This window comes from Syngnathus typhle, linkage group LG16, assembly GCF_033458585.1.
Source record: "Syngnathus typhle isolate RoL2023-S1 ecotype Sweden linkage group LG16, RoL_Styp_1.0, whole genome shotgun sequence".
In the NCBI taxonomy this organism is placed as follows: Eukaryota; Metazoa; Chordata; class Actinopteri; order Syngnathiformes; family Syngnathidae; genus Syngnathus; species Syngnathus typhle.
The window spans coordinates 2,537,898-2,563,159 of record NC_083753.1 but is presented as its reverse complement, the minus strand read 5'-3'; the positions used below and the strand labels follow the sequence as shown (position 1 = coordinate 2,563,159).

Below are 25,262 nucleotides of genomic sequence, written 5' to 3'. Positions count from 1 at the left end.
CGAACTTCCGCCGCCGTGACGTCACTTCTGGTCGTCAAGATGCATCTCTGTGCGGCGGCGAGCTGGCCACCACGAACAGTCACAACATGTAACATGAAGCCCGCAATGGAATGTTAAAGCCCGCCTCGTCACCTCCACGACCGACGCGTTCCCGCTCCACTACCCCGACGGGGGCATCGAACGGCGGCGGTAGCGGCGCCCACCGCGAAGCTAGCGGAGCGTCTGGGGGCTCGAGCAGCCATCTTTTAGACAGACAAATGTTCGGGACGACGCGACTTCGGCGATGGGCCTTCTCGCTGACCGGCCCCGCAGACCGGAGCTTGGCGGCTGGCCTCCTTGTAGTCCTCGTGGCGGCCGCGGGGATTCCCGGACGCTCGGCGGCGGCGAAGGAGAAGGAGTGCGACAAGCCTTGTGTGAACGGCGAGTGCAACGCGGCGACGGGCGGCTGCGTGTGCTCCCCCGGCTGGGTCGGGGACCAGTGCCAGCACTGCGGAGGAAGATTCAGGTAGGGAGTTCCGCACGCGATTCGCACCGGCGGGCACGCGAATTCGAGACCGCGCGCCCGCGAGACGCTCAGGTGTACCGCTACCGATTGAAGGGATTTACGCGCCGCTTGTCTTACCTGAGCAACATGGCGGCGCTTTCTTATCACCTTAAGCACGTAAAAGTAACATTCGCTGCATTCTAATCATCGTTGAATTAAAAAAATTATCGGTGGAAGAGTACGACCCTATTCTTGTAATCCTGAAAAAGTTTCCCTCAATTATTTGGCTTGTTTTTTAAATGCAACTTTGTTTAAAATGTGTGACTGAATTCATTGATGATTTTTTTGGGGGGGGGGCAAGCATACATTTCCAATCAGGATGCTGAAAGTGGTTCCATTTTTGGGTGGAGCGGGAGCCTTGGGTTTATTTCTTTGAAAATTACATAAAATATGAAGAATATACTAGCTGTTGAACCCAGGAAAGACAATGACAAAGAAGACGCTAACGTTCAAAGAAAAACTGTAAATGACTGCAAGATCACTTAGGCGCAACCTGTTTACAAGACATCTTCCTTAGAAGACGAAGCAAACTGTGGAGACGTCATGAAACAGATATGATATGCGCAGATGACAACATCATCATTACCTGATGGCATCGATAATCGATGGATTCAAACCTTTACTGGGTAAATGTTTCTTCCCACAAGCCTTGTGTCTTTGGCTTCCAGGTTGACGGCTCCTTTTGGCTTCCTGTCAGACGGACCTGGCAACTACAAATACAAGACCAAGTGCACTTGGCTCATTGAAGGACGGTGAGTCCCGCAGGCAGGCCAATCGGTGTCTCGCTTCGCCGTACCTTCCCTTTTCAACTGGCAACCTAAAATCTTGAGTGTTAACACTGATTTGATACATGGATAGTTTGATAGTCTAATACAGGGGTCTCAAACTCCAGTCCTCGGGGGCCGCATTCGTACATGTTTTCCAAGTTTCCCTTGTTTAACACACCTTATTCAAATGATCAGTTCATCCTCACGTTCTGCAGGAGCCTGATAATTGAATCAGGTGTGTTTAACGAGGAAAACATGTAGGAATGCGGCCCCCGAGCACTGGAGTTTGAGACCCCTGGTCTAATAATTGACAAAGGTAGATTGAGGTTGTTGTGGAAGTATTCTGCACATGCAAAACATCTATCCATCCATTTTCTGTATGGCTTGTCCCCACTGGGGTCGTGGATGTGCTGGAGCTTATCCCAGCAGTCATCGGGCAGTCGGCGGGGGACACCCTGAATCGGTTGCCAGCCAATCGCAGGGCACACAAGAGACGAACAACCATCCACACTCTCACCTAGGGGCAATTTGGAGTGCTCAGTCGGCCTACCATGCATGTTTTTGGGATGTGGGAGGAAACCGCAGTGCCTGTAGAAAACCCACGCAAGCACGGGGAGAATATAAAAAACTCCATGCGGGGATGTGGAATCGAATCCGCACCCTCCAAACTGTGAGGTGAACGTGCTAACCATTGCGCCACCGAGCCGCCCGCATGCAAAACTATAAATCAGTTAATCATCAACCTGCAGTGCGTTTCAAAGACAACACTACACTGCGGACACATTTTAATGTCCAAGTTTGGTTTTTAAAATGAGTACAAAAGCTAATGTCATTGTCCTGGAAGCTAAAGGAAAAATACTTTTTTTTAGCAATCCCTTCCACAGAGCCCATGTCCATTTCTTGGGGTGAACATGAAGTCAAAAAAACAAGAAAAAGTACAGGAGCCATTTTACTTCTGATTTGATGTTTTAAACGCTATATGCCCGATAAGATTGTCTTGTTGTCCGAAGTTGTTTAAAGAGTGGATTGGTGTTGATAGTGGCATCCAAAATGGCAGAAATCTGGAAGCTGAAATGGGCTCAATGATTACCAACAAACCGCTTCATGAGAAAGGGAAAGCCGACTTACCCTGAGTCACGACTCGCTGAATCAAGAAGCGAACTGATTGAGGGATGAGGAAATGGCGGTTAAAAAAAAAACAAGATAGTAACACAAATTTGAGAACTCAATTCTCTCACTCTGTTTTTTCCCTCTATTTTTATCCACTTGTGTTTTATCATGGTTGGTTTCTGCCTTTGAGGAATAGATTCTAGATCAGTGGTGCAAAAGGAAACTAACATAAGCAAGTCAGTTAGCTAACAGGAAGCTACCATACCTTTCTGGGGAGCTAACAGAAGGTTAACCATGTTTCCCCATGGAGCTAAAGTGAAGCTACCAATGTTAAAGTTATGGAAAGCTAATATATTCTTTGAGTAAACTGACAGGAACCTAACATAGCCAGCCAGGAAGCTAGGTGGAAGCTAACAGTGATCTCAAGTTGTTTGCTGAGGATGAATGAACAGGAAGCTAGCATACTCGTCAGGGAAACTGACAAACATACGCTGCCAGGGAGCTAATGGTAAGCTAGCACATTCCTCCAAACTACTAATGGGATGCTAACAGTGATCCTTCCTTTCTTTCTCAGTCCAAATTCCATTCTTCGCTTACGCTTTGAGCATTTTGCCACCGAGTGCAGCTGGGACCACCTTTATATCTATGACGGAGACTCCATCTACGCCCCCCTGCTTGCCGCCTTTAGGTATGGCAACCGCTGTCGACGAAAGTTTTTCCGCTAACCGACTTTATTTGTTTTAGCGGTCTGATCATTCCCGAGACTTCCAGCAACGAAACGGTTCCTGAGGTGGCCTCACAGTCTGGCTTCGCCTTGCTGCACTTCTTTAGCGACGCCGCCTACAACCTGACCGGTTTCAACATCTCATACAGGTGAGAAACTATGGACGCTGGGCGGTGCGCTCCATTTTGACACAAATGCCATTCCTACTCTATGATCAAATGGTGATGATCGAAGGCATTTTGGAGCCTAGTCGTGTGCTTCGGTTGAATATTTCTCTGACTGAAGGTTACCATGGTGACTTAAAATCTTTTCTACTCCTGAGCCCGTTAACCTCTGGCCTGGCGATGTTAACATGGTCATTACATGAATGTGGTTGCGTAATAGTTTTATAGAACGTTGAAATGTTTAAAAAAAAAAAATAGACAAAGTAAGGAAATAGGCTGATGGTGGAAGATTCCCCGGACACAAAGTCACGAATAAAAAATGGCTGCGTGGGAGGGTTCCTTAAAATATTTGTAAAGGTTGTGTATGAAGTGCACACGCACAGTTAATTATTGACCCGAGCGAACGAGATTTGTTTTCATGCTGGAGGGCAAAAGTTGAGTTTTGTTGTGAGCAAATAAATGTTCACGATTCCCCCTGTGGCCTTTTCTTTTTTTTAGTGTGTTGCACTCTTTCAAAAGCAGCCCCAAGATTTTTCCACAAGAGCAGATGTGACCGTCAATAATTCATCAGACGCCCTGTGATATTTTATTCAGAGTTTGCTTTCCAGCAACGTGCAATTGCGTCCTCCCTCGCAGGGTGAACTCGTGTCCCAACGACTGTTCGGGTCGAGGCGAGTGCCGCCTGGCCAATGCCACGGGGGCGCCGCGCTGCCGCTGCCGACACGGCTGGAAAGGCGACGCTTGCGACATGCCCTACTGCCGTGAAGACTGTGGGTTCCCCGAGCGAGGACGGTGCCGGGACAAGATGTGTGACTGCTTGCGCGGGTGGCAAGGTAAGCCCTCGGCTCGTGTGCACCAGCCCGCCCCCGTGATCCAAATCCGAGCCCTCGGTTTTCTTTTGGCCTCCAGGTCCCGACTGCTCAGTGTCTGTCCCAGCGGACTCGGGTTTCTGGAGCCGGGAAGCCTTCCCCTCCGAGCCAGGCCTGGCCAGGGCCTCGCACAAGGCGGTGGTGGAGCGGGACGTCATGTGGGTTATCGGGGGATACGTCTTCAATGCCTCCGCCTATCACATGGTCAAAGCGTGAGTCGCGATCCTCCACTTCAAAATGGTCAGCGTGGTGGTGATAAGAAGTGATTTTCTTGTTCTCCTAGCTTTAATTTAAGCAGCAAATCGTGGCTGACGCTTGACCCGTCCGTTAACATCGTCCCGCCTCGATACGGACACTCGGTGGCGCTGTACGAGGTAAGCCCAAGTTATCAAAGATGACTTGTTTTTCTATTTGATGTTCTCAAGATTATTGATGGCAAGAAAAAAAAAAGTGAAATGTTTTCTGGTCCACAGGGCAAAGTGTACATGTATGGTGGTAAGATGGACTCCACGGGGAACGTGTCCAGCCAGCTGTGGGTGTTCCATGTCCAGAACCAGACCTGGGCTCTCCTGAGCCCGCGCATCAAGGAGCAGTACGCCGTGGTGGGACACTCGGCCCACGTCGTGCCCCCCCTGCAGGAGGGCGACAGTCCCGTCATGCTGGTGCTCTTTGGACACTGTCCTCTTTACGGATACATGAGCCTGGTTCAGGAGTACAACATTCGTAAGTTAAACGAGCTGGACCGTTTTGGAACCCGTTCACGCGGTCTTAAAATTTCAACCGCTGTCAGTTGCGGTCTTGACATGGCGTCTTGAAATGCAGGATAGTTCCTTGCAACACTGCCATACAGTTCTGAAACTTCATCATAGTGTCTTTGGTTGGTTGCAGAGCGCAACCAGTGGAGCTTGGTGCCCACTGACGGGGCCCTGATCCAGGGCGGCTATGGCCACAGCAGCGTGTTTGACGACGCCACCCGAGCCATCTACACGCACGGAGGTTACAAGGCCTTCAGCGCTAGTAAGTGTGGCCTGGCCGGAGACCTCTACCGGCTGGACGTGGACACCAAGAAGTGGTGAGTGGACGGCGGCGAGGTGTCCAAGCTGTGCTGTGCCGTGCCGTGCTGTGATGTGACGATGGCTGCTTTTGCGGCAGGACCATCCTGAAGGACAGCGGCTCCTTCCGCTATCTCCACACGGCCGTGATTGTGAGCGGGACCATGTTGGTGTTTGGTGGAAACACGCACAACGACACCTCCATGAGTCATGGCGCCAAGTGCTTCTCGTCTGACTTTATGGCCTACAGCCTGGGTTGGTATAGTCATTTTTTGTCTGTGCAATGGAACAACGAGCAGATTTCCTAAAATATTCATTGTGGGTCATCACTGTCAACTGACTGCTAGCCAATCAGATTGCTGCATTTGCACCAATGACGTCATAGACCTCCTTGCAGTTCTGCCATTCTACATCAGGTGTCACTGTTTACCTTTGTACAGTTGATGGTGCAGCGATACCTGCTTGAATTTAGCGGCCGACAATTAGCCATAAAAGAAAACGTATGAACATTTTTCTTCTTTCCAGCATGCGACGAATGGACCCCACTGCCCCGGCCTGATCTTTTCCATGACCTAAACCGCTTCGGTCATACGGCGGTCGCCAGTGATGGGTAAATCTTTATGACATATAATAGAATATTCATGTCATGTATGTGTTCTTGCTGGTTTTTTTTTTTTTTTCAACGTGTGTAAGTATAAATGAGGTCGAAAGTGTGTGTGAATAATGCACGTGTGGCATTTTGCGACACATCAAAGTCAAAGTCTGCTTTATTGTCAACGTCTTCACATGCCGAGACACACAGAGATCGAAATTACGTTTTCTCTATCCCACGGTGACAAGACATATTACACGATAGACATACAAGTAAACGACGCAATATAAAAAACAAGAAGGCACAAACAATAAATAATAAGAGTAATAATAAATAAACAGATAACACAACAAATAAGAGCCAGTGTGCATACAGACAGTAAAAGTACAGGACGCTATGAACATGCCATGCAAACGTGGCGGTTCCTCCATGAACATCAATATTTCACACCAGAGGACTTGACGCTGGGCTGCGGCGACATCTGTGCCGCAGCCTTCTGGCTAAATTACCTAAAAGGCAGCGGTGAAAATTCATTCAGGCTTGAGAAGTCAATCATGCCATCTTGGAAATTTGAAACCATCACCTGTGAAACTTTGGCTCATTGCCATCAAACTTCATCACAGTATCTTGAAAATTAATCATCAAGCATACCCGTTAGGATTTCAGATGTCTTTAAACTTGGCACACAGAGTTGAAATTTTGTGACAGGGTCTTGATTTTTCACTTGTAATGTGAGTCATGTCATGTTTTAAGGGCATCAATTTGTCTTGCGTGTGACCTTTTGAGGACAGTCGACTGCACATTTTCTCAAGATTGTGGCTAGGCTAATTAGCACTCAGCTGGACGTGACGACCCCAAGGTCGTTTTCTTCTCGTCACTTTGCGCCCTCGCAGCTGTGAGTCGCACACAAAATTTGCCAGATGGCGTGGACTCAGTCGACCAGCCGTGCATTTAGATCTGAATTCATTATTAAGAAAATGGACATGGTTATATAATTTTTTGTCATTTCACTCATAAAATTTAAACGTTAAAAATCAATCCTAAATGTACTTAGAATTGAATTATTTGAATTGATTTTGATGCATCATGCTTGCAGGGTGATGTACGTGCTGGGCGGCTTCAACAGTCTCCTTCTGAGCGACGTTTTAGCGTACACGTCTCCGCGCTGCTCGGCCTTCTCCAGCGCCGCCTCGTGCGCTCGGGCCGCCGTGGGCCTGCACTGCTTGTGGAACAGCAGCCAGGCTTCCTGTCTGCCCTGGCAGGGCAGCGCAAACCCCGAGCAGCAGCAGACGCCCGCATCCTGCAACAGCAGATCCTGTAGGTGGCGCCACTGAGCCTGTGTTTGTTACCCTTCCCAATATCACTTTGTCTTCGAAATTTACCACGTGATTGCGTAACATATTTTTAAACTCTGCACTACTCAAATGAATACGAATGCGTTGATGCACTTGGCTCCCAGATGCCGACAACGAGCGCTGCGACCAGTACACGGACTGTTTCAGCTGCACGGCCAACACCAACGGGTGCCAATGGTGCTCTGTGCAGTGCGTCTCCCTGGGAAGCAACTGCACCGCCGTCTCAGTAATAACCGCAACGCTCCACGCCGACGCCAGCGCTGTGATGCTGAAGTTATGCCACTTTGCTCTTTTCTTGAGGGCCCTGTGGTGGACTTTGACAGCTGCCCTAAAGACAACCCATCCTATGTCTGCAACAAGAAGACCAGCTGCAAAAGCTGTGCCGTGGACCAAAACTGCCAGTGGGAACCACGCAACCAGGAGTGCATCTCGCTGCCAGGTAACTGTGTTGACGTGGCTAAAGTCTAGCACCAAGTAATGCTAACAAAGCTAACGATGCTAATTGTCGCTAACGCACGGTGCAAAAGTTGTGACGAGAAAGTTTAATCGTCGCCTTGCAGAGAACGTGTGCGGCGAGAGCTGGCACCTGGTGGGCAACTCCTGCCTGAAGTTCCTGACGGCCAAGGACTCCTACGACAACGCCAAGCTGGCATGTCGCACCCACAACGCCGTGTTGGCCTCCCTTACTACGCAGAAGAAGGTCGACTTTGTCCTCAAGGAGCTGCAGATCATGAGTGTGGTGGTAAGGCATTGATGCAACGAGGGCAGTGAGAATGGGCCGATTGACACTGCGTTTAGCCAGACATGATCAGTCACTCTTGAAAAGTCTGAAAAACTTCAAGACGGGGTTTCTGCTGTCTTTATTACACAACTCTTACATAGATGTATTTTTTAAAAAACTGAAACCTCGTTGCACTGTTTATAGTCTATGGATTACCATTTTTAAACCTTTGAAACGTCTGTCATAATTTGAATTTTCAGCAAGCCGTTCTGAAGTCAAATAGTCTAAATGTCAGTCTTGGAGCTGTCTGTAGATTGTAGACTGGGCTTGCAGGATCAAGGCTATTGATGTCACGAGCCCCCCTTCAGACACGATCAATCAATCCCAGAATTGCACCGAGATCACCGTGCTGGAGAAAGTGCAATTGGAGCGGTGTTTGAGAGAGATGGAGCTCTATTCTTTGCGCGCGCCAAGCTTGGGTCCATGGAAATTGATTTGTTGACGGCATGATTGGCCGATAGCCAGCTTTTATCTCTGCACCTGGCCCAGTCTGTGAAATTGATGGCGTGGCGAAGTTTCCTCTCATGTCCTTTTGTTGGTGGTGGTGGTGGTGGTGGTGGTGGTGGTGGTGGTTTGTTACTGGACCAAACCAACGTGAATATATTTTTGGGATATTCTGGAAGAGAGTCTTGAAACTTGAACTTACAAAAGGCATTTGTATCCCTGCGCTGCAGTACAAGGCGATGGTGACTCCCTGGGTGGGCCTGCGCAAGATCAACGTGTCGTACTGGTGCTGGGAGGACATGTCACCTTTCACCAACACGTCGCTGCAGTGGCTGCCCGGTGAGCCAAGTGACGCCGGGTTCTGTGGCTACCTGGCGGAGCCCGCCTCCAGTGGACTGAAGGCACAGACCTGCATCAACCCCGTCAACGGAAGCCTCTGCGAGCGCCTGGGTAAGTCCACCGAACCTTGCCATGCTACGTTAGCGGCTTAGTTCCTGGAAACTAGCATTTGAAATGATGATTTATCAAATCAGCCCCAAGTTGTACCGATTGCAGTGCCGGTTTTTGCTGTGGGCAATATGAGCGACCACCCAGGACGCAATCCACGTGGGCCGCACGAGCACTCTCAAGAAAAAAAAAAAAATGAATGGTTCGCCCAGGGTGCAAAATTAGGCAGGACCGCCGCTGACCGATTGGTACCCAATCTTCGCGGCACGCACGACAATGCTTGCAGGCTAGCGTATTATGAATTTTGACGGCGTCAGTGGCGAACCCAAAACCGAATATCCACCAAACAGTAAAAGTTTCATAGCTTGGGTCATTCTGCATACAAGCACACGATGCGACAGGATTCACCATTACTAAATTGTTTTGAACCAAGCTAAACAACACGGTGGAAATGCTTCCCTTAACAGCATAAATGTCAAACGCTTGTTTTCAGTAGCCGGTAATTGTCCCTTGTGGATTGTGTTGTCATCAAAATTCCGTCCACAATACCTGGATAATATAACTTTGCAAAATACTGCAATGATACCACTACAGAAATTAAAACAACACTAAAAGCAGTAGAATAATAGCCGACAAGGCCTGTGTGTGTGTTAGCTAGTGTATAAATATTATTTATACTTGACTGCGTTTCATTTTTTTCGATTTGTAAACAATCCATTTACAACGTTGACTTTATTTAATTGCTAATGACTCAGTGCAACTGGCTAGCTGGGGGCCGAGTGCTCTACTCTGCCAACAACAATGTTGACTAATTGCCTCATCAAACGCAAGTGGTCAGGAGGGTTGCAATCATTCCCTCCTTTGATTGGAATGGACGCCTTTCAAATGGGTCACTCACATGCTGGCTAAAATGATTCCACATGACACTGCGTGTTCTCTTCTTTGCTTTAAGGCCCCTGCAGACCATTTATTCATTATTTATACACACTGTTCTGTTTAAAACTGGACCCTCGGTATTTTTCATCGCAAATGTATCAGGAAACACTGGACCACTTTGCAACATTATTTAGTACGATCAAGTGTTAAGTTAGTGTGGTGAGTGTTCATGTGAGTCAACGGCTCCGTGTCGCTTTCCCACAGCCAACCACAGCGCCAAGCAGTGCCGGACGCCGTGCGCCACGCGCGCCACCTGCAGCGAGTGCACAAGCGGTAGCTCGGAGTGCATGTGGTGCAGCAACATGAAGCAGTGCGTGGACTCCAACGCCTACGTGGCCTCCTTCCCCTTCGGCCAGTGCATGGAGTGGTACACCATGAGCACGTGTCCGCGTAAGACTCGCCAAACCGTAAATAATCTAGTTTAACAATGTAAATCGAGCATAGCAACGGCACATGAATAAGTCACCAGTATGAAGGAGCGTCTTGGATTGTGAATTCTCTTATTTGCCGGCAGCGGAGAACTGTTCCGGGCACCGCACGTGTGGCCAATGTCTGGAGCAGCCCAGCTGCGGCTGGTGCACAGATGCCAGCAACACGGGCAAGGGCCAGTGCATGGAGGGCTCGTACCGGGGACCCTTCCAGACCTCCGTGCCAGCGCCCTCCACTCTGCCGGGCCTGCCTGCCAACCCGCCGCCCGCCCTCAACGCCAGCATGTGCCCCAGCGAGGCTCTCTATAACTGGTCCTTTATACACTGCCCAGGTAGGACCGGCTGCTGGACTTCTAGTCAAAAATCCCCACTTGTAATTCAATTTAACAAGTAGCACAAAAAATGCGTATCCAATTTAGTTTTATTGAATTTTAGAGTAGATTTGTTCAACCAGTAAGATGGTGGCAAAGGCTCAATGAAGCTTGACACTAATATGTCACAAGAAATGCTTTTACTTTAGACAGGGCTATTGCCTGACTGACTCCAACATAATTCTGCAGTACCAAGATGCTTTTGCATCCTGGCAATAATTGTCCCTTTTGCTGTCAGCATGTCAGTGCAACGGGCACAGCCGCTGCGTCAACGAGAGCGTGTGCGAGAAGTGCGAAGACCTGACCACCGGCCGCCACTGCGAGAGCTGCATCTCGGGCTTCTACGGAGACCCCACCAACGGCGGAGGCTGCCAGCGTCAGTCTTTTGCAATTGCTTTGAAAACAACATCTTAGCAACAGCACTGTCAGCTTGAGTTGATATTAACTCCAATGTCCCTTTTGGCACAGCGTGCAAGTGTAACGGCCACGCCAGCATGTGTAACCCCAACAACGGCAAATGTTTCTGTACCACCAAGGGCATCAAAGGAGACCGCTGTCACCTGTAAGTAGAACCAGAACACAAATAGCTTCACTATCCTTTGACTTGCCACCATATTGCTGTTCTCAAGTAAAGTACAATTGCACATCCACCACGGCAATAAATGAGAAGCGCTGCCCTCGTGAGTCCTTCTGTCCTGCGTATTGTCATCGCGCCCACTCGCACGCCAGTTGTGGCACAGCGTTGTCATTTAATAAGTGCCATCAAATGGACGGCGGCACACCATTTCAAGGCCCAGCATGATTTTTCTCGACCACACGCCGAGAAGACCACGTTCACGCGCAGTATGCTGGACATTATGCATCTGTTCATTAACGCCTGTGGATGAATTGTGATTACTTTTACACGCACACACATGCAGTTAACGGCCATCTTCAGCGTTTTGGTTCAGTGGAGCAGAATGAAGTAAGCTTTCATAACCTCATGATTGTTCATCGGTTTTTATGTTGTGTTCCAGGTGCGAGCTGGAAAACCGCTACCAAGGCAACCCTTTGAAAGGCACATGTTATTGTAAGTACCCGCCAGAGCGCTCAATCCTAAGCACTTGTGCCGGCAAATGATCCAGTTTCACTTAATACAAATAATTGACCTACGCATAGTTTGATATTTAGAGTGAAATGTTTTCAGAATTTGCTGCGGTCCAATAAAAACTGCGGTCCGTAGTTTGGACACCCCTGATTTACGGCTATGGTGTGTTGTGACTTTTAGGGGAAGAGCAAATTCATACGTCGCTATCTGGGGAGCACGAAGGTCGATGCTAACACATACTTAGACTCCACTTGAATCGAAGCGTCTCGTTGGGTTTGATGTCAGGCAGATGCGACAAGAAGCAGATGGCGCTTGTCTGCATTCAAAGTTCGACTGAAAGTCAATCAATTAAACTTTTTTAGCTGGGTTTTCTTCCCGGCTAGTCATTTTCTTTTTATAGCAGCAGCAGCAGCAGGTTAGCATCAAGCATCTCATTAAGCCCAAGGGTCGACGTAGAGAACAATCGACAGTAGTGACAGGCGGGTGGTGGTCACCCAGCCTATTTTCCATTAAAATAAACTCTCACTGCAAGCCCTGCAAAAAACAAAAACACCAAAATTATGCACATGAAAGAGTGAAAAGACTTTTTTTAAAAAGTAAATGACAAATGTAGAAAAGAAAAATCACAACATAATGCAAGGTCTGACAGCCAGGCAAACGAAAAAAGAAGCAAACATTTCAACTTTGACATGCTCATTAATTTGAAGCTAAGTTTCCCGCGGTCACTGAAACAAAAGAATAATTCAACCCTCGTCAATGTTCAAATCTTCAGCATTTAAAGCTTCAGGATCCTCATCTTTGCAATTAGAGTAACGACAGTTGACACTTGCACGGACTCAAAATTCTTTTTTAAAACCGACTGCTTACAGACACCCTGCTCATCGACTACCAGTTCACCTTCAGCCTGTCTCAGGAGGACGACCGCTACTACACCGCCATCAACTTTGTGGCCACACCGGAGGAGGTGAGTCTGGCTTAGGCCTTCGTTTGCGCCACTTAGTGTTTCATGATAAAAATCTCATCTCTTCTCCCTTTAGCCCAACCGAGATTTAGACATGTTTATCAACGCGTCCAAGAACTTCAACTTGAACATCACCTGGGCGACCAGCTTCACAGGTGAGCCCTTGGAGAATCTGTTGACAAGTTGGGCAATGGCTGACCTGCGTTTGTTGTTGTCATCCAGCAGGTACGCAGAGTGGCGAGGAGATCCCCATCGTGTCGCGCAGCAACATCAAAGACTTCAAGGACAGGTTCTCCAACGAGAACTTTGACTTTCGCAACAGCCCCAACATTACCTTCTTTGTCTACGTCAGCAACTTCACCTGGCCCATCAAGATACATGTGAGGACGTCGCAGCGTTAGTCCCCAAAACTTGTTTCTAGCATTAGCATCACAGCTTCACGGTAACCGTGAAGCTCACGCTCCGACTTCTTTGGTGTGAGCGACCTCCGCAACAAAATATCAGAATTCTGTTTTCCCTTAAATAATTACCTCTAGCAACAATAACGAAGATGAAAACAATGGTTTCAAGTACAATAATCCTTATCAGATCTCAGTGTTTTAATATTGATCTTGGCCAAATGAGACAAATAAAAAGATACAATTACAAAAAGATAAAAATGTCATAAATGAAACAAAGGAAAATTATCTGACGGTAAAATAAGGAAATTAAACTAGAACAGAAATAAAGAAATTGACACTGAAATTTAAACAAAATGACCTCCAATCCCCCCCCCACCCCCAAAACTACAATGTTGATCTAAAATGAAGGAGCTGTTTAGCAGCCAACTGGACAAAGATGGCTCTTTACCTGCAACACTGCACAGCCACCAGATTATTATTTTTTGCCAGAAAATGCCAGAAAAACGAATCTAGAATTCGGACAGCTCTTGGAATGTTGTCTCCTGCGAGCGTCCAAACGACCTTGGTTCCTTTTTTTGCTGGCGGGCCTGTTTGTTTTGGGTCGGAAGGTCCACCTGAAGCGCATGAATAGGATTCTTGTCCGCGCTGGTGCACCGTGCGGTCGGTCCGGCTTGAATGTGCGTCTTCATGCCTCGGCGGAAGCGCTTTGCGTGTTCGCCGGCGGCTAGCGGCGCTCGGCCCGTTGACATTCCCAGCAAATCCGCCCTCCGCCCTTAAAGTTTGCCAACGACAAAGTCAGTCAGGCACCCATGGTTCAGTCCAAACACGGCGGGCTTTTAGCAGGTTCGGACAGGTTAGCTTTTCCAGCAGAGATTTAAAGCTTATTGAATTTGGATTGGAGCTTATTGAATTTGGATGTTTTGGATCAAATCGGGAATGCAAGAACAGCAGCGAGCGGTTTGCGACTCGTTGACTGCGACTCGTTGACTAACGGCCTCCGTCAGCGTAAATTCCATGACGACAGGTATGCTACATTAGCGTCACAGTCTAGCTCACCGATAGCTGGTCAAATATCTGAGTTATGTTTAGTTGAAAAGTAATAAACTCATTTGGGACCCTTTATCAAAATGATTGTTGATGTGTTGGTCCAGCAACGCCCCTCCCGCTTAGTGTTTATGGTCGGCAAATCCCTCTTATTTTTTCTCCCTTACCAATCTAACAAAGTTATCATCCAGCAAAATAACAGTGCAGTGTTTCCTTGCTACTTCACGGTTCGTAATTGCAGCCTCACTCAATCGCGGGTTTTCCCTTGTGGCCGTAACTTTATCTAATTCAGTTTCTCTGCACGATTTTGTGACTTTCCTCGCCATTTTTCTGCCTTTTCGGTCCAAATAATGTCCTTTTTTTGGAGAGGAAATTTGTTTTCTAAAATCCGAGACTGTCAACACTGGGACTCGTCATCAAGCTATTGAACGGCGTCCAACTGCAGCCCCTGTTCCTTTTATACGGCGCACTCTGAACTCCACATAAATGCATCCCTAAAAACCTTTATGAAAGATGAAATATTCATGGGTTAATCCCACACGTTATGCTAATCCCACCGATGCTGATGAATAAAAAGCACCGGTACGGACGATTTAGCGGGGGCGCAGGGGCACAAGGCTGCCAGAATGGGTCGCTGCGGTGTCATTGTTGGAGCAGGGTTTTCTTTTTTGGGAGGGAGAGGGGGCTGGAGATTAGTGGCACACTAACTGCAACGTTGATTAAGGAGCTAGTTCATACAACTACCTGTATCAGGAGTGACTTTTCGTCTGACCACCACAAGTGCAATTATGCAGGTCACTCAAACCTGATGTCAGCAGTCAGCTGTTCGACTCATAGCTTACATTCACCGTGGAAAAAGTTTCCAAATGACTGCATGGTTTTCCTCGTCATCCCGACACAATTTGGTCTCCAGACGTGCTGATGTCATCTTCCCTTTCCTCCGCAGATCGCCTTCTCGCAGCACAGCAACTTCATGGACCTTGTTCAGTTCTTTGTCACCTTCTTCAGGTTAGCGCACAAGCACACGATACAAGTGGGGAGGGGGTATGTTGAGAGTTGGAGTGTGTGAATGTGCGGGCGGGCAGGCACGTATGTGTTGAAGGCTCAGTGATCTGCGTGGCATCTCTTCAGGAAGTGCTCTAATGTGTTATTGATTTTAAAAATGACTACAAGAGATTGAGTGTGGAGGTGTGTCCACTGCGTGCTTGATTGCGTGCATGTGCAGTAGCTAGCTCGACACGCACGCGCACACACACACGCACACACACCTTTATGTGCCTCCGCCAGGAAAAGCCATGTCCCTGGACATTCACTCACTGGACACAAGTGAATGAGATCCAAAATTCACTGTCAAGACAGGTGTAACTTTCTGCATCGGCTTTCCGATTCGTCTTCCCAGGGCCCGGCTTTTAGTTAGGGTTTTAAAATGACGATATGATGCTTTGCAATGTGGCTGTCCCATAAAATTTGGGTAGCACAGTCTGGTTTCAAGACGGGCAAAGGCTTCACAAAGTAAGCTTGAAAGGCCATGTGAAGGTATCACGTCGCGGTTTGAAAATGCGCTTTGCAGCCGGCGTCGGTGTTGTTGTGCTTGGAGAGTCGTAATTAGCAGTCAGGTGAAGTGTGAGTTTTTGTCTTTGCTGCACCTGCTGAGTTGATTCCTTCAAACTCCATCCTGCGGTGAGGCCTGATGTTCCAGAAAATTCTCATTTCTTCTTCCCTTGAGAGTGAAACTTGTCGTGGCGCACTGCGGCTGCCATTAAAAAAAAAAGAGAGCGAGATAAAGGAAAAAAAAGAAAAAGGTGCGGTTGGGAGACTCAGTATTTTTAGCACGACGCCGTCCCAGTGGGTTAGCCTGGTGCTCCTCTAACACGCGTGCACACACAACCCTTAACGCATTGCACTAAATTAAACACACACACGTCTGAGAACATGATTCTGAACATGTCTTTAATGACGCGAATGTTCAAGCTCAGCTTTGAATGAATCCGAACTGCACATGACGTCACAAACTGTCAGCTGGTCTCCAACAAACCAAATCTACACGTATTTGTGAACCTCACTGCCTATTTGCTATTCATGGCACCAAAGTGACAAATTTCTGAAAGATGACAAGTATTTAAAAACAAATTATTCCATTCCAGAAGACATTTTTTCTTCTCACTTCTTTGCCCTCTAAAGTAGTTTGTCTTCAAGAAAAAGTTTTTTTAATATAACTCTGATAGCAGTTGGCGGGCGGGCGGACAAAGCCCCTCCCTTCTTGTCAGGTGTCACGCCGGCCGGCGCTAGACTAATTAGCGACGCGAGAGGGCGCTTAGAGGAGAAGCAATCTTCGGAAAACAGCAGCAAATAGCAACTTGAAGATGCACTGTTCAAACACTTTGCGACAGGCGGGTGGGGGTCGGCGGGGGATTGCATTTGGTACTTGGGTCTTCGGGGTGGGGGGCTGTTAATAAATAATACAACGCCGTTAAATACTAGAATGTAGCTTGGAAATGTAGGTCAGCACAGAGCAGCAGAGAAGGTCGTGCTGACCCTGCCCACCCAGCATAGTATCTTAGTCGGACGATTTTCGGTATCTCGCTGTACTTGCTCCGTTACCGTTTGCCCCGTGGCTGTTCTGCAGCTGTCGGCCCATCCCGACAGGCTTCTCGGCAGTGCTGTACTTTCTTCTCGCTCTGCCCATTCTGCTGGGGAGCAAGCTCACTTGAAATCCCCTCGAGCTCAAGACACACAGATACATATCGCTTCACATCAAAGGCCATGTCAAGAATCTCATTTTTATTTTCGTCAACATGTTTTTTTTTACCTCCACAAATAATTTAATCTGTAGTGTAATGAATTAATGTCATAAGTAGAAGTTTTTATTCTTCCTGTAAATGCATCCAAAAGAAACCTGTTGTAGAAAATACTTGCGAGAATGGCACGGCGGGAACTGGTGACAGGGAATCAAGGCGTGACGCTCGCCCAATGAGTTTGGAATCGCAAAGAGATGCCGAAGCTTGTGATGCGTTTGCTCGCACGCACGCTCGCACTTCTGATGTGTCATAACTGAGGGAATTTATTTGTGCAATATAGTTGAAAGGTGCTCTCATCAAAATGGAAATGCTTCAACATCTTTTGGGGATTGGACATGGCACATATTGGGTGTGCGTGCGTGTGTGTGTTGCTGACACAGAAGGTGACATGATGCGTCATCACCTGTCACACCACCTCTGGGGGATTTGGTGTAAAAGTGCAAAACGTTGTTCGTTTTTATTATTTATTTAAAAATGTATTTAGGTGTTTTTTTTTCTTCAAGTGCTTCATGTTTGACAGGTTTGTCGGTGTCGCCCTAGAGTCTGTTCGACAAGTGACATCATCGTCAATGTCGACGTATTATTGCCTGTCAAACGTGTTGTTGCAATTATTATTTTTTTAGCCAACATATTACACATTCAACTCGTGCAATTTAGATATAACCAGTATTAGTTTTGGCTGATTAATTGGTGTAAACTGTTCCCATGCTTTAGAAAGGGGCTCGGGTTGTGCTCAACAGCGCCACCTGCAGCATTGGTTCGTGCACACTGGCTGGATTTCTGTCAGTGACGTGACTTCTCGTGTGTGCGCAGCTGCTTCCTGTCTCTGCTGCTGGTGGCCGCCGTGGTTTGGAAGATCAAGCAGAGCTGCTGGGCGTCGCGGAGACGAGAGGTTTGTCCCACGCCATCTATTTAGCGTCAGAGTGCCGCGTGGCAAAAGCAAAGCCGGCCAGGTGACCGCTTGCTTGGGGGGGGGTCATCCAGTAGCATGCAGCGTGTGGTGAACTCGATTTGTTTGCGCGCCGCGTGGCGTGGAGAGCCTCTCAGCGGTCGCCTCTCGCTGCCGCCCCCTCGCCTGTCGAGGACTCATTCAGGATGACCTGCGCAAAAACTACAATTGAATTCTGGCTTTTTGTCCACGGAAATGTTTCCGTCACTTTGGCCCACCAACCAATGGCTACCCTTTTTCCTGAAGCTCTTCATGTGGCTTTGATTATTTTAAAAAAAACTGTAGTGTAGCAAGCAACAGAAGCCCCCAAGAGCTTGCCGTCACAACACGCAGCTTTCAACTCTTTAGCTTATTCCAATTTTTTTTCCCATTCCTTTTCATTCATTTTGACGAGTGTCTGTTAGCATGATTGACGTTAGCGAGACGCGTGTGAACGCATTTCTTTTTGTCTCTCACGGCTCCCATGATGCATCTTAATCCTGCTGATCTCGTTCACTTAGTTGATGTAGCATATCATTAACATTCGGACATGCTCCAGAGGCTCATGCATCTTGGAATCCCCAGGGTGAACCCTTGTACTGTATCGCTGTAGTTTTTTTCCTGGAACTTAGTTCCCAGTCGTGTTTTTTTTTTCTCATACGTGAGATCGAGTTAAACACGTGTTGACCGCTCGCCGGCCTGCTACTTCATTAGACTTATCATCAGCCATCGTTCACCCACAACGAAGCTCTTCCCCAATCCCTGGTCCTTCAGGCAGGATGAGCGTCCCCCCCCCATTCCCAACCTACACATCAACGCTAGTAGATAAGCTAACTGCTAGGGTCGACATGCGAGAAAGTCTTATCAGTTTTTGACTGGCAGGCAGCTGAGATTCAATTAAAGACCACAAAAAAATAACACCCTTACGCAAAGGTACATTTCAGTGCAGATCTGGAGAAATCTGCGCTCATCCAAGAGCGGGATTTGTCAGCACCAGATAAAGATTTTTATCTGGCTTTACCTCTGAGACAGGAACTTTTGGAGCACAGAAGCTGTTGTCTAAATTCAGTTTTGAAATTCAGATAAGGTCACAGGCTCAGGAAGTTCAGGAACCTTTGGGACTGCATGTCTAATTCACACCTGATATTTCCAGGACCTGTCCCTGAGCATCCTAGAACTTGGAACATTGAAAGATTATTGGGTGCTGGACCAGGAGAACTAAGGTTCTTGTTTTGTTCAGGATGTTTGGATTCCAGGAACCAGTGTACCTGCACAAATACATCAAACTTGACAGCAAGAGCTCTTTTCTCAGTTGAGTTCCAGGGTAATTTAACAGGGCCCAAAATGATATACTGTGGCTAAAATAAGATGACATTACCGAACTGTTTATATTAACGATTAGCGGCCTTGGCTAACCATAGACTGTCTGCTCTGTCGCCATAGCAACTGCTGAGGGAGATGCAGCAGATGGCCAGCCGGCCTTTCGCCACCATCAACGTGGCCTTGGAGATGGATGAGGAGCCGCCAGACCTGATTGGAGGAAATGTCAAGGTGGGCTCATTTCTCCAGGTGGCATTGTGAACCACGTGCAGAGGGCCGTTTTTTGGGACGGTGGGTTATTTCTGTTCTTAGTGTTTATTTCGTCCTTTTCTTCTTGCTGTTTATGAGCCTGAAGATGTCACTGTAAGTTCATCCAAACAAACAAGTCTCGGATGTCAGCGATGTTGTCTGTTACTGCTGCGTGCCGCTTCACTAAAAATGCCCCGTAGCAGATGTTTGTTGGAGAGTGGTAAAAATTGCTGAACAGAGATGCAAAAGTGAGTTGCCCCAGGTGTCAATGTTAAACCGGGAAATGTTTGCCATGAGCGTAAAAAAATATATATTAAAAAAACTCCATAGCCATAGTTGCCATTTTGGCTTGAAACAAGCATTTGAATGATTCTGTTTGGTTTGTACTGTGGTCACCAAGCCTGGTGTCACACGTGTTTGGTGTTTCCCTCAAATTTAGTGACCCTTTGCTGATCTTATCAAGTGACATCTGCTCCTCTGTGTGGGCCTTATCTGCTTTCTTGCATGTGTGTGTATTCTACAAGCTCTGAGTCAAAACAGCAGCTCGCTGCCGCTATCAGCCCACTCCTCCGCCGCCGCTCCATCTGCGCGTTGGCTTTTCTTCTCTCTCCGCCCGCGCTTTCCTCGTCTTTCTCCCGCTCTCGCGCCAGCCAAGATCCAATTTAGATGGTCCTGTCCGCCCGCCCGTGCCTCCGCCGGGGCACACGGCGTCTGTGCGTCCGGCCTATCTGCACGGCGGCTCAGATTGAGCTTCTCGGAGCCTCGTCGGCCTTGTTTTGCCGCTCGTTTATCAGGCCACTGCTGCGCTGGCGTTTGAAAGGCGACGCCATGCAAAGCCCGCTCGCATTCATTACAAGTTGTTGGTGGCCTTAAATGGCCGTCCAAAGTGGCGGCGGAAGCTTCTTGAGGTGACACAACTGACACGACGACACGGGATTGAAAAGAATGTGTCAGTGGTCTCAATTTAACGGTTACACTTGAACTCTGTTCTTGAGATAAATTACCATTAGCACTTAGCATTCAAGCCACTCAAGTTTGTGCTCCATGACAGCATTTTAGCGAGTTTGGCAGGGTGTTGCCCTTTGCAATGTTTTAAGCGACACCTTGTGTCTTAAAAATTGTCAAGTGAACATTTTGCTTGCGTATATTAACTCCAGATATCAATCAGGAAACATTTTGATCTCTTTGTTAAGGCGTCAAAACAGCCAAAATTGGCATTTAATTGAGCTGTTTATATCAACATTAATTCAATTAAATTCCACTGACCTAAGCGATTTGAACAATATTTGATGAATCATCGTGTCCTCCCGGCCTTATCCTTGCGCTCTTCTTTTGGTTAGCCAACGGCACAAACAGATTTCAATCAACGATTGTAGTTGCTTCTGGTTAAACCATTTTTTTTTCCTCATTTATGCGTGTTGACAAACTGTAGCAACGGGAAGTCATCATCGCTCGACACCTCGTCGCCATTCCCGATGCTCATTTTTAAGCGGGTAGCGATGAAAGCGGTGCAGCGGCCCGTGTGCATGCGGGGGGAGCCTAATAACTGGAGCTTAATTGAAGTAGGACGCGTCGCTCGGCCTGCGCCCGACAGATAATAAGTCTGCTTCCTGCGTCTTGCGTGCTTGTGGCAGCAAAGGCGGCCGACCCACTCGGGCGCTCCAAAAGAAAGATGTAAATAAATTTGTTGGGAGAAACTTCACTGAGCCTTCGTGCAGAGGGAAACACAACTGACTGCTTGCCAGTGAGTGAATGAATGAGTGAGTGACGGGGAGCAAGTGAACATTCAATGAGTGAGCAAGTTGACGTGAGTTAAAGTGAGAAAGAAAGAGTGGGTGAAGAAAGAATAAATGAGTGCGTGAGAAGGAGGAAGGGTGTGCGTGTGTCTGATAGCTGACAGAGGCTAAACGAGTTCAAGTGCAGACAAATGAGATTATGGCCGCAAGCGCTGGCTGACTGGCTGCAAATACACTCACATCATCCATGCTGACAGTGTTGCATTTGAACAATAAATCACATTGTTGGGCTGAGGTCACTTCCAAACAACCTGAAGAGCAACACACACACGCACGCACACACTGCATACCTGGATGAGTTGGATGCAGAAGCACACCTTTAGGCATGCACTGGAAGAGTAAACATTATAGTAGACCCCTCCCCCCTTCCCAACAACAACAAAAACCCGCATCAAATAATAAAATGGAAAGAAATCCCAGTGGTAAAATAGAATCAAACCACATAATATATGATTGGCAATCGTTGAATAATTCACAGGCAACAAGTTGGTCCTTTCTTTATTGCTGCCTTCAGGCAAGACTAATAAAACAAACCAAACACATTTATAACACTCACACGCACGCACACTTTTCACTGCTGCTGGTGAAAGTAAACATCAACACAGACGGAATATGGGAAAGAGTGAAATAGGTCAAACGCGAATAACATTACGGCACCTGCTACTTTGTGGGTGGGTGTTTGCCGCTGATGGAACAACTCGAATCACGTTAGGCCAAGCTCAAATATGGCAAATAATGAATCCCGCATCCAAGATAAGCAGAATTCTGCTCCAATAATCGCATTGCACGATATGTGAAGGTTGTCCTGTGGGTTGACAAATCCTAATCCTCTAACAAGCGTTTTCTGCGATTGAACATTGGAAAAAAATAAAAATCAGTGAATGATGGGAACCTGCGAGTGTGTAACACAAACCTTTTCCTCCCATTAACCTTCTTACGTTGGTCTCCAGTGCGTCCCGAAGCCGATCGCGTTGGAGCCGTGTTTCGGAAACAAAGCGGCCGTCCTCTCCATCTTTGTTCGTCTACCACGAGGCAGCGGAGGAATTCCGCCACCGGGACAATCGGGTAACACATGCGAGAGGATGACACCCATTAATGCCTCGCAAATGTTGCTTTTGAAATTCATCCGGTTTTCCTCTTGCTCAGGTCTGGCGGTGGCGAGCGCACTGGTAGACGTTTCGCAGCAGATGTGTTTGGGCTTCAAGGAGAAGTCGGGTGGCCTGAGAAGCCGTAAGCAGCAGCCCAGTGCTCAGCCTTCCACCTGCATCTGACCTCGCATGGTCCCGCCTCCTCCCTTCTTCATAGACTTCTCACCTGGAAGAGGTGCATGCTGGGACATGGGATTCCAAACCTTTTGTCCCCACTTTCATGTTGCTAGAACAGATGTTCATCTCATCCCGTCCAAGACCACTCGCTTTCCTCTTCTCGTTTTGTGACGGTGGACTTGGCAAAAAGACTCAACGGAGTATCCCCGAGGAATCCCGGGACCTCCTCGCAAGCTTCCTCAGAGTCCATTTGGTTCCTAGCTGTAGACATCTGGAGGACGGACGCTTTGCGACAGACGGACCACCGGATCAGAGGTAACCGTTGCGATTGCTCCAGCGCGGTTCGGCATTTTTTGGGGAATGTAGCAATATTAGCGTTGCTTGATTCTATTCGGGGTGGAGAAACAACAACTCACATTTTAGCATCTCATGTGATTCCAGTTCTTCTCCCATGCAAATTTTACACATTGTTTGTTGGCTTAGGAAATAAATAGTGTGTGTGTGGAAATAAGCTGAATTAACTCGTTAGCAACTCACCAGTTAATGTTGAGCGTTGTTTTTTTTATATAATTATTCTTTGGTACTTCAGGCAAATTCCACTTCCTCATTGTTGGTTTAAAGGAAGAAAATATAGAAATTTGGCCAATTTTGTTGCAATTGCAGATATTTTGTGGGCAAAAGCATCTCAACGCGACTCAGCTTCAATACCAGCTTTGCTCGTTAGCTTTTGAACAACATTTTTTCTAATCGAGAAAAAACACTCGTAAAGACTTCCAATGGGATGTTGACAAATCTTTTGTTTTGTTTGCACTTTTCATTTTTTGCCACCGTTTTTATATGGCCGGAACTAGCTCACAAAATGTCTGGAGGACCCCGTAAATTGGGGAGTGTCCATTTGGGGAAATGTGGTTGCGTAAAACTGCTCTGCTGTAACGGCGATTACACATTGGAAAGCTGAACCGTTGCTCGGTTGTCATTTCCAGTTTGACACACTAGGTTGCGCTTGAAAGCTGCCTGTCAAAGAAATGTGAGTTTCGCACGGAAAATTAGGAAGCGGAATTGGGGATAATTGTGTTAACCTGTCGAAATGCTGAAATTGTTTGTGACTGTTTAACTTGCTTGTTGTTTATTTTAATAGTTAAAAAACACAGCACATTTTTCCATGTAAGCTGAGTATTTTTTTTCAAATAGGTTTTCACATTTAAAACTTTTTTTTTTCTTCCCTGCTCACATGTAAAACAAGATTATAGGTAATGTCAGGTCCCCAGTTTCGCTCGCCAGCCAAATCTTGAGCTTGGCATTTTTTTTTTCCATTGTTAAATGCAATTTTCTTTTTAATACTCAATTATCTAATTTATTAGCGTGTTCCCAAGATAATTTTTTTCTTCCTCTTTATCCACCAACATCCTTATCATGGCACGCACAAACATCGGGTGCAGGCTTGGAACAAAAAAAACATGACTCCAAACATGACGCTATTCACTTTTCACCCTGAGAGAAAACAAGTCAATAAAACAAACAAATTCATAACACTAAAAATAACAGATCTTGCCCTTGAGCAAAACGTTGGATTACAAATTTTGTGGCAAAGGTCAGAACACTTAAGTTTTTTAATTATCCGGACGTATTTGTCTTGTTTTAGCTGGGTTTCCCATCTGGATTTTTTCCCAACCACTGGGAATGCTTGAAAGTTTAAAAAAAAAACATTTTTAATCCAAGTGTTATCGTCCTTGACATTGTCCTTGATAAGCGCAATTCCAGTTAAAAAATCATCAATACTGCAGTGCAAAAATATCAACGACAAAATTGAACCCTGGTTTCTTCAAATCTTTGTTTCACTGTTTTGTACTTGTTGCAAAATTTGATGCACGATATTTGTCCCTTTACGCAAGAATAATAGGAATGGCTGATTTTATGCACAAGTGAATTTTGTAGTCTGTGCTCGACTGAATTATTTTAAATTAGCCAAGCCTCATTTTTTTCTAATAAAATATCAAAATAAATTTTGCGTCGCTTGCATCATAAGCCATTTTTTACATTTACATCTGTTTTTTTTTTTATGAATTTACCTGCAGCTTTTCATATAATAATGCGTAGTGGTTCAATTTTCAAAGCTCAACGTTGTGCGAGGAAATGCAGACATACTGTAGAAGTTAGCGATTAGCTGTGAACTAAAATGCTAACGTCCCATCTTGGAAGCTTCTGTATAGGCACAGACATTTCATTTTTGTCATTTGTCATCTATGATGACAAGAAAAAGCAACGTAGAAGGAGCATAATTCCAAGATGTTTCCAAGGAAGAGACAAAAAAAACTTTTTTTTTGTTGTTGGTGGGGGGGTGGGCAAATGTCCTTGTACATATATACAATATTTAACAACTTGTGATAATTTTGAGATTTTTAGTGAAAAACACTGGCTGTGTTCTCTGCGCTCTATATTCTAAAATAGAAACACGTATTTAAACGCTAACACATTGGTTGAAGCAGCTGAACGTCTCCTCCATTTGGTTGCGGCATTACGAGTTTGTTCATATGTATAATGATTGCCAATAAGTCTTTTGTACATAATGGGAAAGTATTGTGAATGATCTGTTGTTGAATGCTTTTAAACACCAAGAGTAATTTATGCGCCTTTAAAAAAAGAATAATGTCATGACTAGCGTTTATTAATTAGCATCCTTTGTATATAAAGACGGCAAGTTAAGTTACGCTGCTATGCTAATGTTGTAAAAGTGAACTAGAGAGCTTGTAATTTACTGATTGTACATAAGGAGGAGAATGTTTTGGAATGATTATATGTGTGGAAATTAAAGATGAAAGAAAGAAATGC

The 25,262-nt window shown here is 46.5% G+C and overlaps 1 protein-coding gene across 2 annotated transcripts; it reads left to right on the top strand.

Moving 5' to 3' along the window:
- Window positions 1-6: 6 nt before the first annotated feature.
- atrn (attractin) lies at window positions 7-25,259 on the top strand. Of its 2 annotated transcripts, none has more exons than XM_061300530.1 (29): window positions 7-505; window positions 1,213-1,296; window positions 2,996-3,109; window positions 3,166-3,294; window positions 3,946-4,142; window positions 4,219-4,390; window positions 4,462-4,552; window positions 4,652-4,901; window positions 5,067-5,250; window positions 5,331-5,485; window positions 5,756-5,840; window positions 6,919-7,139; window positions 7,282-7,403; window positions 7,478-7,616; window positions 7,738-7,919; window positions 8,633-8,852; window positions 9,990-10,175; window positions 10,300-10,545; window positions 10,823-10,960; window positions 11,053-11,146; window positions 11,601-11,653; window positions 12,541-12,635; window positions 12,709-12,787; window positions 12,858-13,012; window positions 15,024-15,085; window positions 17,689-17,767; window positions 19,247-19,354; window positions 22,119-22,233; window positions 22,315-25,259. In XM_061300530.1, the coding sequence occupies exons 1-29, from the start codon at window positions 111-113 to the stop codon at window positions 22,437-22,439; spliced, it is 4,275 nt and encodes a 1,424-aa protein (XP_061156514.1). In that variant the 5' UTR covers window positions 7-110; the 3' UTR covers window positions 22,440-25,259. The 2 variants fall into 2 exon arrangements, with proteins under 2 accessions (XP_061156514.1, XP_061156513.1); XM_061300529.1 differs by having other exon boundaries at window positions 8-505; window positions 12,855-13,012.
- Window positions 25,260-25,262: the final 3 nt, after the last annotated feature.

Coding starts and splice junctions, on each gene's coding strand:
- atrn (XM_061300529.1), top strand. CDS start 111: ATGTTAAAGCCCGCCTCGTCACCTCCACGACCGACGCGTTCCCGCTCC. Junction 4,391..4,461: donor GCCTATCACATGGTCAAAGC/GTGAGTCGCGAT, acceptor TTGTTCTCCTAG/CTTTAATTTAAGCAGCAAAT. Junction 15,086..17,688: donor TTCTTTGTCACCTTCTTCAG/GTTAGCGCACAA, acceptor GTGTGTGCGCAG/CTGCTTCCTGTCTCTGCTGC.